The sequence below is a fragment of the Haliotis rufescens genome, unplaced genomic scaffold, assembly GCF_023055435.1.
Source record: "Haliotis rufescens isolate VD_foot unplaced genomic scaffold, xgHalRufe1.0.p SCAF_47, whole genome shotgun sequence".
In the NCBI taxonomy this organism is placed as follows: Eukaryota; Metazoa; Mollusca; class Gastropoda; order Lepetellida; family Haliotidae; genus Haliotis; species Haliotis rufescens.
Window position 1 is genome coordinate 1,032,994 of NW_025964190.1, and position 13,430 is coordinate 1,046,423.

The 13,430-nt window shown below is 39.2% G+C and overlaps 1 protein-coding gene across 1 annotated transcript; it reads right to left on the reverse strand.

Annotated features, from left to right (window-relative positions):
* Window positions 1-3,105: 3,105 nt before the first annotated feature.
* On the reverse strand, window positions 3,106-7,553 carry LOC125372755 (uncharacterized S-adenosylmethionine-dependent methyltransferase Rv2258c-like). The gene is made up of 5 exons (XM_048383345.1): window positions 7,449-7,553; window positions 6,865-7,056; window positions 5,472-5,665; window positions 4,343-4,465; window positions 3,106-3,974 (listed from the first exon to the last, which is right to left on the reverse strand). The coding sequence occupies exons 2-5, from the start codon at window positions 7,023-7,025 to the stop codon at window positions 3,412-3,414; spliced, it is 1,041 nt and encodes a 346-aa protein (XP_048239302.1). The 5' UTR covers window positions 7,026-7,056; window positions 7,449-7,553; the 3' UTR covers window positions 3,106-3,411.
* Window positions 7,554-13,430: the final 5,877 nt, after the last annotated feature.

Consider the following 13,430-nt stretch of genomic DNA (forward strand, 5'->3'; position numbering starts at 1 on the left):
ATGTTTATTCTGACGCCTCGCCGTCATCAGTTCGAGTTGATAACAATGCCTCTACAGGAGCCAAAGAAACGAAAGACCCTAACTGCACATACCCTAGATCAGAAGGTTCCCATTATGTGGTGTGACGCAGACATCACGAGTGTGTACTGGTGGTGCCCTTCTGTTCTCTGCAGATACGACCACAGCACGAACAGAGTCACAACACTGGATTTTGTCCGGTCTCGTAGACGTCATGTCATGGCAGTTGGCTCAGGGAAAGTATACTTCATGAACAATGGCTTACAAATATATGACATAATCATCAATAAAGTCCACAGAGTGAAGCAAATGTATACCATGAAAAGATATTCCTTCCTAGACGTGACAAAAGGAACTGTTATCTTTACCCGTGAAATACACCAGCACATAAAAGTCATGTTATATAAGAAAGGACACCGTAAAATGATGCATATGAGAAAGGGTCTTAAAGGTTTAGATCACTTTGAGGTAACAGTTGGATAAGAAGCCTGGTATATTTTAGAACATTAACAATTATACTGTGTTTTAAAACCACCTGATTTTAACTCCACAGACATAGTTGTCAGGTTTGATAAATGGCAAGTCATCCCAAAGCCCAAGCGTATGATGTGGTTGCTTGGATTGATTTAAAACATTATTGTTTTCCAGAAAAATACTGGAACATCATTATGTCCCCAGGTTTTGCAAAAATGCGAATTGTCTGCTGGACATTCTGAATGTCCTTAACTGTGAAACTGTTGTATTTTGTGTGTGTTGAACCAGTGTCTGAGTAAATATCCCGTCTCTAATCACATTGGTTAGAGGGATGGGAGAACAGAACCTAAGTAATAAAAAGCTTTAAACGCCAACGACCTGTATTATTGTCAACCTTATTAAGCTGACATGCCCTGTATAACTGAAATATTGTTCAAACCCACGTCAACTCACTCACTCACTCACTCGCTTACGCTTTCGTTGCTCCAGAGTCACAAACTATGTATAATCCTTTGAGAATATTGTCACATACTGCTTCCTAAATGTGTAGTTCGATAGTTTCCAGCTGTGTGTGCCTCTTCCAGGCCACCTTGTGAAAAATGGAAACTATTTTCTATATATGAAGCCTTTGGCTACTGTCTAATATCTACAGGTTAACTTAATAGCGAAGTGAAATCAGATGAACTGAGGTGAGTTGAAATGGGGTTAAAGGTTGCCTTCAAGATTATTGCACTTATATAATATGGGTGTGTTGCGGCTTGTACTACTCCGGACTCATGCGGCAGCTTAATATGTATATCCCACTGTGTCATATCTCTAATTTACACCGACTCGGGACGTCCTGTCCTGGACTAACACCATGGCATATACAATTGAACCTCGTTGTGTCGAACTTGGATATGTCGAATTCGCTGTTGTGTCAAACTCATTTCGGAGTCCTCAGAATTAAAATATATCATATAATTCCCCTGATGTCTGGAACCAAAGATAACCCGAACTTTATTCTAGGTCCCAACGATTTCGAAACACCGAGGTTCGTCTGTTTTTTGTCCCTTCACCATCAGCAAAGAGACAAACACTCGGCCTCTTCAGACTCACATGTTCAATATCGTAATTAAATACGGATGTAGTGATATAAAATATTTTATTAGAAATAATTATTTGTGATATAAAGACGCCATGTTGATGATTAAATCTGGTTGGAATATAGTACTTCGAATAATGTCTCACATACCCTTTCCGGGGCTTTTTAACAACAAACAAACAATTTATTTATTGCCTCATTAAATGGAGATCTAAACAAACAGAAGGAACTGGAGTTTGTCAGGGAAACATATTTCAACTCCAAACAGCAATGCGTAAAACATACAAAGGAATATACAACGAGGGTAGTTCGTGGCTTCACATAAACAATAAATATTAGTCACACATCAGTAAAACCTCCTTTGAATTTCAGCCATGCTCCAGCTTTGTAATCGCTGCCCTGTAGCCGGCGTAGACAGGCAGTCAACACGTCTTAACTGGAAACAACTCTACAGAAGTGATTTGAGTTTTGGGAAGAAATGCTGGGGGCACTCATAAGTAATTCAAATCTACAACTGCACCTCCTGCCTTGCGTAAAGTGTGCATTCACACTGGCTAATAGACCATATATTGATAAGTAAGGAGCGTTGAAACATCTGATCTGATCACTCATTATCATTTATTCTGTTATTTTGATTACGTCACACAATGTTACATTCAATGTTGCATATTATAAAAAAGCTCATTGTCCATATCTCTAAAACTCGATGTTAAAAAGAAAGTACTTGAATAACGATACTGAGAAAACATGTACTTAGTTGTTCATATTTAATGCTTTTTCTCTCCATGTCAGATGACACTTTTCTTGAAGACAAAACTCTTAACATGAAAACTGTTATACCAAATGACACTTCATATAACATTAGGCCCCACAACTACACTGTGAATTGCAGATGAAAAGAGTAAAAGCAAACGGAATGAAAGCTGTGGAGCATCGGTCTTTCACTTTGGAATTTCATCAATGGCGAATGTATCAGTCAAAGTTAACATTTACAGTAAACTACGTTTATAACGAACACGTTTATTACAAACTGATTGATACAACAAACTTGTCTTTTTGGTCCCGGCCATTTGCTGTATATACGTTGCATATATGCTTAAAACGAAGGAAGGTTATAACGAACTAAAATTAGCGGTCCCTTTGAGTTCGTTATAACCGTAGTTTACTGTACCAATATTGAGGTGATCAATCGGCATGTGATATTTGTAATTTTCTGTCTTAACCAGACCAACAAAATATGGCAGAGTCGTGTGGCCATACCTCATAGGTCCAACATCAAAGAAAGTTAAAAGTTTGCATCCATGTGGATATTAGTGAGTGAGTGAGTGAGTTGGGTTTAACGCCGCTTTTAACAGTATTCCAGTTATATCACGGCGTGTCAGCTTAATGTGGGAGGAAAGCCCGAAGTAATGCAGGTCTCAGACGTTTACCACTTCGGTGAAACCCACGAGCACGGGTATGGTGCTGACAAACCTAGAAACATAATTGGGTTGAACCGGGATTCGAACCAACAATCATAGGTTTCTGCCGTGTCCAAGGGACGCAACTCTGCACAGCGAAACGCGGCGCCTAAGGTGACTGGGTCACCCGTGCCCCCTGAAGATATTATATGCTTATTACCCGGAGTTACAAGAATTTCAGACTCGTTGTCTATCAGGTCCTCACATGCATTATCAATACTTAATCTTTTTACACGATCTCAAATAATTATGATATCCTGATATACTAGTATTAAATGCTGCACTGATCTATCTGAAAAAAAACTTTCCTGGAAATAAACTCCTTAATAGCTGAAAGTTTTACAGATTTATGTCACTGTACAATACAACTGAAATCTACTTCTGACAGACAAAGTGTATCTCATGCTCATCTGTGTGACTCACAGACTCGTTGATGATGGTGAAACCGGCTTTAGCAACCATCTCTCTTGCCAAAGATGCACCCCATGTAGCCCCAAGTGCTGCAGAGTCAGGCCTGCGCAAGCTTTCCGGAATACACAAGAATGTGCTCGCCGAGTAGTAGAACATAGCTGAAGCATTAGCAATGTTGCCAGTTATGCCTCCCTCTATTCCAACCTCAATCATGCTGAAAATACCCCCTGGTTTCAGACACTGGTAAATCTCGTTTAAGGCTTTCTGTGGATATGTTAAGTCATGATAAACTAGACGGGTTAGTATCCAATCAAAACTCTCCTTGTAGCTTTCAGATATAGTTTCAATATTGTCTGTGTCATAAGTGACATTCTGAAGGCCCTGGGTGCTTGCTTCCTCTCTGGCTTGAACCAATGGCACGCTTGCTACATCAGAACCAAGGAAGGTGCTGTTCTTGAATCGCGAAGCTAATTTGTTTAAAATTATCCCAGTTGCACAACCAAATTCCGCAACCTTGATTCCGGATTCTGTATTAAAAAACAAAAAAGTTAAGTTAGACATCAGACAGAAACCTTGAAATACTTCAGAATTAGCACTCACAAGTAAAATATCAAACACAATTCCTAACATCAACATATAGTCGAGTTGTATCAATATTAAATCATGTTAAGTTAAAACATATCAGTGCGATACCTGCGTCCATTTTATGCATATATGCCTTCATTTGGTTTCCCTTGTAAAGTACATAGTTAGAAGATAGGTACGTGGCACAAAAGCATATAACCTTTGAGCTCTTATAAATTTATTAATAAACTATTGCATAATTGTGATCAAAATTGGTCGTTAACGCGGGAATTGTTGTATTGTGCGCCTACTCGTCTATTCGTTTACCCACCTAACTTTGGAAGCAACAGAGGAATGGCAGACAGGATATCTGTATCAATCATATCTTTCTTGACTACGACCAAAATGTCTGTCAATGTTTCAAAAAGCCCAGGGGTTTGACTGTAGACTATTCCTGTAAATATAAGAAAACCATACCAACGCCAACGCAAATGAGAGAAAGCGTCAGGTACACAAGATCACTTCGTTATACAAAAACATGCGTAGAGATAAAAGCTGAAAGTATGTATGAATTTGCACAATTTATCAAATAGTGATGATACCAAGTGTTCGCGAAAATTTGAGTGTATCCTCCCCTACCAGTGGCACCCATCACAAACACATGCAAAGGCAAATGAATTGTTCACCTGACCCGTGAAGATCCGGGGTAAAATAGGTATTCAGCAACCCATGCTTGCCGTAAGAGGCGACTAACGGGATCGGGTGGTCAGGCTCGCTGACTTGGTTGATGCATGTCATCGTATCCCAATTGCGTGGCTCGATGCTCATTATATCAATCACTGAATTGTCTGGTCCACATTCGATTATTGAGACATTTGAGATACAAAGGTAACTGAAACTGTACATTTGATATCCTTTATTTGGCAAGGAAATGGGGACACAGAAATGAACCTTATAAGTCATATACCATCTTTGTATCTGCCTCACATCCTTTAAGGTGTGATTAAACAGTGTTTAATGAATTGTATTGAATTGAATAAGGAAGATCATGCATAGATGGACAATATGTCAATGAGTGAAACTTGGTTATGTGTTCCTGATAAAGGACTAGATATTATTATTTTGTCATATTATTTATTCTAAGAGTACCTTTTCTAACAACAGTTACCATTGTTTCATAAAGTTGAATAAACTTTCTACATGATGATTAACTTATGATCAACTTCAAAGCATAAATACCCCTGTTTTTCATGATCAATACCATATCGGATTCCTCATTGGAAGAACTGATAATACTTATGTTCCAGACATGTGTGTCAATTGAAAACTCTACTTGAACGTAACTGTGATTCTACATGTTCACTCTCAACAGGATTACAACTCATGTCAAGAAATAGGAATGTAAATAAGTGTCTGAGTATTATATTGATGAAATCCATGTAAATGTACAATGTCCTTACCACCAGTGTTCCGTTGTTGAGCACAGTCCTTGATACTGGCATGTCTCAAACCAAACTGTGGCAAAAATCTGGAAAACACAGATATTGCATTGAATGTGGCCTTGCGGTCATCTGGAACATGGAACTGGGTGGACGAGTCATCCACACTGATGACCTCCCCGACAGCGAGTGAACCAAGTATCTCACGCACATACCTGTGGAAATATATAATTATTATTAAAACATTTATTTATCAAAAACTTGTTCAAAGCTCATAATGATACGAGGGCTGGTCAAAACGTTCTACGCCTGACTAACTTGCAACTATGGGCCAAAACAAAGTGAACTAGTCGAGATAGAACATTATTTAAGTATTGAAACTAGTATTCACAAACATTTACAGACGAATAAGATATCTGCTCGTTGGGTCCCAAAGGTTTCTAAATTCTGATCTAAAGGAAAAGGCACTGACATTGACAGAGAAAATTAAAAGCTAATTGGGGAGGGTTTCGTCAAATTCCAAAAGATTAGTAACGGGGGATGAAACATAGGTCTACCACTATGATGGCGCCATTCCACTTCTCTGGCACCAAAGAAATTCAAGTCTTCATGATCAGTGAAGACAGTTATGGCCACTGTATTCTGAGATGCACAGGGTGTGATCCTTGTTAATTACCTTAGAAAGTCAAAAGACGATTACCGGTGGTCACTATGCTGATTTGAATTTATCGCCTGAGAGATTCTGTCAAAAAAAAGCAGTGAGGAATGCTGACTGCTGGAGTTCTACTACTTCATGACAATGCCTCTTCTTACACCTCTCGACTTGCAAAGGCTTCTGTGCGACAGAATGGTTTCGAAGAACCTTCTCATCCTCCATACTCGCCAACCTGGCACCAATGATTTCTAATCTATGACGACAACAACGACCGCAAAGCTGTCGTGAATCGGTTTCTTTAGGGTGGTTTCAGAAAACATCTTCCTGACTGGAATTAAAAAGCTTCACTATCGATTTGAGAAGTCTTTTGAAAACCTGGGAGATTATGTTGAAAAACACAATTAACCAAATCTCCTCACAATTATTGCTTTTGTTTGTTAGGCTTACAACTTTTTGACCAGCCCACGTATATAACTCTTACAATATAAACTCAATCGACTGGACGGTCCCCATTGGTATGGAGCAATGTCATTTTGTAGGAGAAGTTCTGGGCAGTATTCAGGTTCTTAAACTTTCAGGGTCCCGGACGTAAATGGCGGCATAACAGAATATGTATGAGATGCCCTCCGCGTCTCCCCCCCCTCCTTATCAATCTATGCCTGCTATGTCTATCTACAGAATATGTATGAGATGGGTCCCCTCTATCAATCTATGTCTATCAATGTTCTTACCAGTTCTTCATCATGAAACGGTATTTACCTTTCTCTGAGGTTCAGCTTGTCAGCCACCTGCTGTGATGTGAGAGGGACTTTGGCTTCCATCAACATCTGCACCACGCCCAACTCCCTTGCCAGGGACAAGCTTAACATGACACCACCGGCGCCGAAATAGTTCATCATCTTCTTGTGGTAGTCCGACATCGTCTCAAGTGTAGTAGTGCTTGAGTTTAGCCTGCCAGCGAGTGTAACTAGAACAATTCCCACACTAAACCTATCACAAAATAGGCCAGTTACAGCAATGTGATATTTTATTGTAAGTTTGTGAAGCATTTTTAATGTCAAATTTCGCTTTCAAATCTGTCGCAAGCTGTTCTTACAGTTAAGATCTCGCAGCGTCTCGCAACAAACATCTCCGCACACAAACACGCTTCCTTTCGCACTCACGAACAGTACAGTCTTTGCCTCACACAACGTTTTAGCTGACGGGACTATTTGACCTACTCCTCTTTGATATCCACAAAGACACAATAAGAAAACTGTCGTTTCTGTCAAGCCTGTGGTTTATCTCACAATGGTTTGCTAGCCATACTTCACAGACATTCTGTTCACTTCTCTAACGCTCACCTGAATTTCTGTCAAATGTAGGTTCACTGTTAAATCTTCCACTAACACAGCACCAGCACACGTCTGTGTGCTACTTGACGCTCTCTATTTAGGTCAAGTGGGTCAAGTCTCCCAGGCGATGTGTGTTTTCTGCTGTTAAGTAATAAGAAAACCACTTGTAAATCTATCGTTGACATAAGGTTTCATTAAAAAAATATTCAGTATATACACGCATTAGTGAAAATTAACTTTGATAGGTGTTTTGTTGTTGAGATTTAACCGTCCTGCAGCTGTCTATTATAGTTTTCGTATTCACTCACCTAAAATCAAGACGAAAATAGATTTAAGTACAGAAATAATGAATGTTTTTTCATTAAATATTTTGTTTACCTCAATGCACAATAAGAGTGAAAGTATTGTTTTAAGAATAGCAACAAATAACACTAAACTGTGCCCAAACAAGTCCATGGTCAACCATTGTTTGGGGCTCAGGGGCGTCTGCTACATAAAATTGGGATATTTCTTAACAACTTTTAATGAACGACTTGGTTTTCATTACACGGTGGCCTCCGAAGATTAGTATTTCGAGTTATATCCCGTTACTTTCTTGACAACTTATGTCATAGCAGTTCATTCTGTGTGCACCATTTTATATACTTGTACCTACATTACCCATCGCTGAATACGTCTGCCCCGTACTCCCACCCCCTGTCATAAATGGCCGGGCCCTTAGCTGCAACGAGAGGTCATACCCAATACCCTAAAGTCAAATACCCCGATTAAGACTCGCTAAGTTTCATTGAAAGTCCTTGACATCCAGTCCCAACGATTTTTTTCAGTGCTTGTGGCATGCCGATATTTAATGCTAAAGTACAGCCGCCCACCAACTGTAATCTTGGGGTGATTACCCACACATCGCAGATACAGGGTGCAACCGGTGTAAAATGATAAGGGTTAATGGGGGAGCTATGAAGTTGAACCAATGAACCAATTATTGGTTGGAGTGAGCTGTTCACACCTCACCTGTTAGGAGGGCCGACCCTTCATGAACTTATTACTACACTACTGCCCAAAAGTTCATTCCCCTTACACGCATGGGTAATGCGTGACGCAACCCGTGTGCACCATTGGCTTCTTCATGGCTTCTTCATGATCGTTTGCTTTGGTGAGAACAAATGATCCTGGAAAATTTGTCATTATCATATATTGAAAAGTTTGTGTGATTTGATATTAAATGTCTGTAGTGCGACTTCCAGTGATTATATTTATGAGGTTTGGCGGAGCATTGTTTTCATTGGACACTAATCACCTTGTGATGGCTGGGTCTCCTTGTCTCAGCTCAGTAGCCGTGAGAAAGTGCAGCAGTTACTTATTGAGAGTAGGTTATATCATGGAGGATACATTTGAGGGAGAGGGTTCTACTATTGCCTTGCCGCAGGAAGAGACTAGCAGATGTGCGCGCGTGGTTGTGAATAAGGTAACTGTGGCGTAGTGGCCACCGACAGAGGTATAAATAGAGGTAAAATATGAAAGTATATATATATATATATATATATGCTGGAACCCATTGACAAAACACGGGCAAATCATAATTTGTGACATGAAGTACTATTTTTCATTTTTCAATTTTTATATGAAAAATAAAATACATTATTTGATATAATATTTGTTTTACTGATATCTGAAACTCGATTTTGCCATATCAATAAATATTTCATAATTATCAATTTGTGATATAAATTCATTCTTTGGAATCAACAAACGAACTACAGATGTCATAAAATGCGGAATAAATAGTAAAGAACGGCGACTTATATATTGTTCCTTTTGGGTTGTTTTGAGTAACCCGATTGCATCGAGTGATAGTGTTAATTGCTTGTCTGTTTCTGCACCAATATTTCTTTCATCTTATGAAAATCTGTTAAAACAATATCAACTTAAAATTTACTATTAACTGTAACCAAGGATATCATACTTACCCGACCTGCATTTACTTATCTCTCTGTCGTTATCAATGTTATCACCTGTCTGTTTTAAAGTGTATGTACGTATACTAGAACATCGTACTGATTACGGAATGGTACATCATCTTAACACATTTACTATTATGTGCTGCATTTACCACGATATTTTGATTTTGTAGTCAAAAAGAATTGTTACCCCGATTATTACTGTATGATGGTTCACTCCTGTTCAGACGTGACATTCTGACAATTAGGTCATGTGTAATAGTCATCACAATCTCACCGGTTGTGGAGAAGTCTTGCGATAGTTGAGACTGATAGGCTGAGATATAAAGCAATTTATTTTCACATAGACGCTAACGCTTGCCATTTCATAATCCATTATCTTGGTGTTGAGGTATAACTATTGTATTGACAAGACCGCTTGTGTGGTGTGGTGTTTGTTTATTTGTTGTTTAACGCCGCACTCAGCAGTATTCCAGCTGTATGACGGCGATCTGTAAATAATTGAGTCTGGACCACACAATCCAGTGATTGACATTTTGAGAATCGATCCACGCAATTTGCATACGATGACATGCATGAAACCAGGTCAGCGAGCTTGACCATCTGATCCTGTTTATCGCCTCTTACGACAAGCATAGTCGCCTTTTACGGCAAGCATAGGTTGGTCTGTTCTACACTGGAATCTTCACGGGTATGATATTGGATAAAGAATGAGTTAAAATTTAACGTTGCATCGTCATAAATACATCTATATAGCGGTTAGAACAAGTTGATATACTATACAACTGAGTCATGAATACAAAGAGATATTTGAATACAGATTTGTCAAACATGTCATGACAATAATATTTACAACTGTTTACAACAAGGACCATAAGCTTCCTGCACAATATCCCAGCAGGATTTACGTCATCACCTTTAGCTACTTGTGGTTGTACTCAATTCTAGCCAATTCTAAAAAGTACTCAACAATTAGTTGGCTGGTTGATGAGCGCTATGTTATGATAGGAATAAGGGGGCAATACGTTTACAGTACTCTAACCTCCTTGACAGAGCTTTGAATAATCTTTGTTGATGCAAGCATCACACCAATTTTATAAACAAGCAAATAGTGACACACATGCATATTTTATTTCATTCATGATACAGAACAATTTCTTTCAAGTTGCTGAGAATGAGATGCCCGCTTACACGGGAATTCATTTTTCAGATTTACTGTTGGGTAATTTGAATCACTTTGCAAGTCCACACAGTGAAGCCAAGTAGGCTTGACGGTGAACCTTTCATCACAAGGAATACACTCGGATGGTTCGTCCTCTTCTGTTTTAAGCAGATATTCGCGGGTAAACCGACTGTGGCCAATACGACATCGTTGCAAAACGACCACATCATGTCTAGACGGACAAACCAAGTAGGTATGACTGAGTGTTGGTTTAAATTCGTGAAGTTTATTGATTCCTACCTGACTGTCCCACCTTTGTTTGCATTAGATCACGAGAATAACTCCTTCTGGTTGGTTTGAAATCACTGTATGGGATAAGAAGTGGAGATAGCGGTTCGTCAAGATCGGCTTTAGCTGCAGCATCGGCTATTGAGTTAACTATTTTTTCAACATGACGAGCAAAAGACGGAAGGAAGACCATTAAAAGATCAGACTCTCTTACAACAAAGTTCTGTTCACATGTCAGACATGACTTGTTGGAACAAGACACCTCATCCAGTCCGTCATGATAATTTGTTATACTTTTACAATTATATTCTTAATGCACTCAGTGCCGATATTGTGTCTTAACGTCAGTCTCTCGTTTCTGAGTAAAGAAATCAGTAACATTCACAACGTGATCGGATTTGTACACTTGTCAAAGATTTTAAGTGTTTATGCCAGCGTGTGACCGATGCATTGTGATTGTATGGGCGCTTTCGTATGTGGCCTTTTTTCAAAATATTACTTGTTATCACCTTGAATGCTTACCTAAGAAAACATTGACAGTGAAATCGATCAGCCAGATGATATCCAGTCTCGGTTATCTGCCGAAGCAAATTCCATTGGGCATGAAACTCAAAGTAGTGATCAAAGTTATATGAAATCAACTGGATAGGTCCTTACTATTTCATACGTGTTTCGATGATCCGCTAAAACCGAACAAATGTAGAACGAAATTAACATTTTGAGTCAAACGGCAAAGTAATTTAAAAAACATTTTTGAGAATTGTTTCGTAAATATTCATAAAAGATTACCCGAAAAGGTATTTCTTTTAACTGATACATTTCCATGACAGCCAAAGACCCTATGGTTATAGACAAACAAATCTCGAACAATTTTTATTCTTTCCAATCACCTGTTTGTATTAAGTAATCGCGATACAAGCCGGTAGTTGTGGACCCTCTTGCCAATCCCAGCAAACATTCCGATTCATATAAAAAAGCTGGAAACAAGGAAGGAAGCTGAGAAATATCTCGCAGGCATCCATAATGTTAATGGGTCATGGCTGTGTGGACACTCAATCCCCTTTCTCCCAAGGAGGAAAGCTGAGAAATATTTTCGCCAACATCCATAATGTTAAAGGGTCATGGCTGTCCGGAATCGCAGTCTTCTTTGTAAATAGGTATGTCTTTCTCAGACCGTTCATTGTCAGTTGAGCAGTCTGTCGTAGAAACGTAAATAATAAAACAGTTTTCAGCCATTAGTCTTTGTTCTGTGATACAAAATAGAAAATCAAATTCAATAAGAAGAGCGTAAAGGGCCACCTGATATTTCACACTTCTAAGAAATTTATGAAAATATAATGTCACCTTTATCTTTGTCGCTCACTGAACCCTTCTATTCATTCAAAATTCAAATAACTGACTCCTTTTCAAGTCATTAGTTCGGGTTCATTGGGACTACACTACGTTATAAAGCACAGGTTCTGCATCAATCACAACATTCTACAAAATGATGTTTCTTGGCTTGGAGCTGGTGTTCCTTTTGTCAGCTGGTATTCCTTATATTTGGATGTATGGTAATACTGAAGAATCACCAAACCACCCTACCCCGTACAATCTACAAGACACACTGGATCGTCAGTGTCGACTTCTGATAACTGAAAGCTGTAAACTTGGACCATGGATAATACAAATGTGCCAAGGCAATATGCCACACATACATGCAAATAACAATGAACGACCAAAAACAACAACAATTCCAAGAACGAAATGGACAGAAGAGGATAAACGATCGGTGTTCAATTCCTCTTCACTTCGGCAGGACACACATCACTTCACGACCCTTGACACTGCGGCCTCAAAAGGCAGCTCCATAAACTGCCAGTGTCAGGGTAACAATTGTTCAGAGCCAAAGTTCATGATTGTTTTGTTCAAAGGGCAATCTGTGTACTTCAAGGCGTATGATAGTTTGACAAACACATTTTATAAGTGGGCTTCGTTAACTATCCGTAAAGCTGACGCTCAAGCTGGAATGCAGGTGGACTCTTCTAGGTGTTACATCTATGTAGTGTTAAAGGAGAGATCAGATCTGTGGCAATTGGGGATAAAAAATGGACGAGTAGTTTCCAAAGGAAGAATTTATTCAGATGTTACAGCTTTTGCTCTTGATCGAATCAGGAACGAAATGTTTATTCTGACGCGTCGCCGTCATCAGTTCGAGTTGATAACAATGCCTCTACAGGAGCCAAAGAAACGAAAGACCCTAACTGCACATACCCTAGATCAGAAGGTTCCCATTATGTGGTGTGACGCAGACATCACGAGTGTGTACTGGTGGTGCCCTTCTGTTCTCTGCAGATACGACCACAGCACCAACAGAGTCACAACACTGGCTTTTGTCCGGTCTCGTAGACGCCATTTCATGGCAGTTGGCTCAGGGAAAGTATACTTCATGAACTTTGGCTTAAAAATATATGACGTAATCATCAATAAAGTCCACACAGTGAAGCAAATGTATGCCATGAAAATATATTCCTTCCTAGAAGTGACACAAGGAACTGTTATCTTTGCCCTTGAAATACGACAGCACATAAAAGTCATGTTATA

Coding starts and splice junctions, on each gene's coding strand:
- LOC125372755 (XM_048383345.1), bottom strand. CDS start 7,025: ATGTCGGACTACCACAAGAAGATGATGAACTATTTCGGCGCCGGTGGT. Junction 5,666..6,864: donor AAGCTGAACCTCAGAGAAAG/GTAAATACCGTT, acceptor ATATTTCCACAG/GTATGTGCGTGAGATACTTG. Junction 4,466..5,471: donor TCAACAACGGAACACTGGTG/GTAAGGACATTG, acceptor TTATATTTACAG/GAATAGTCTACAGTCAAACC.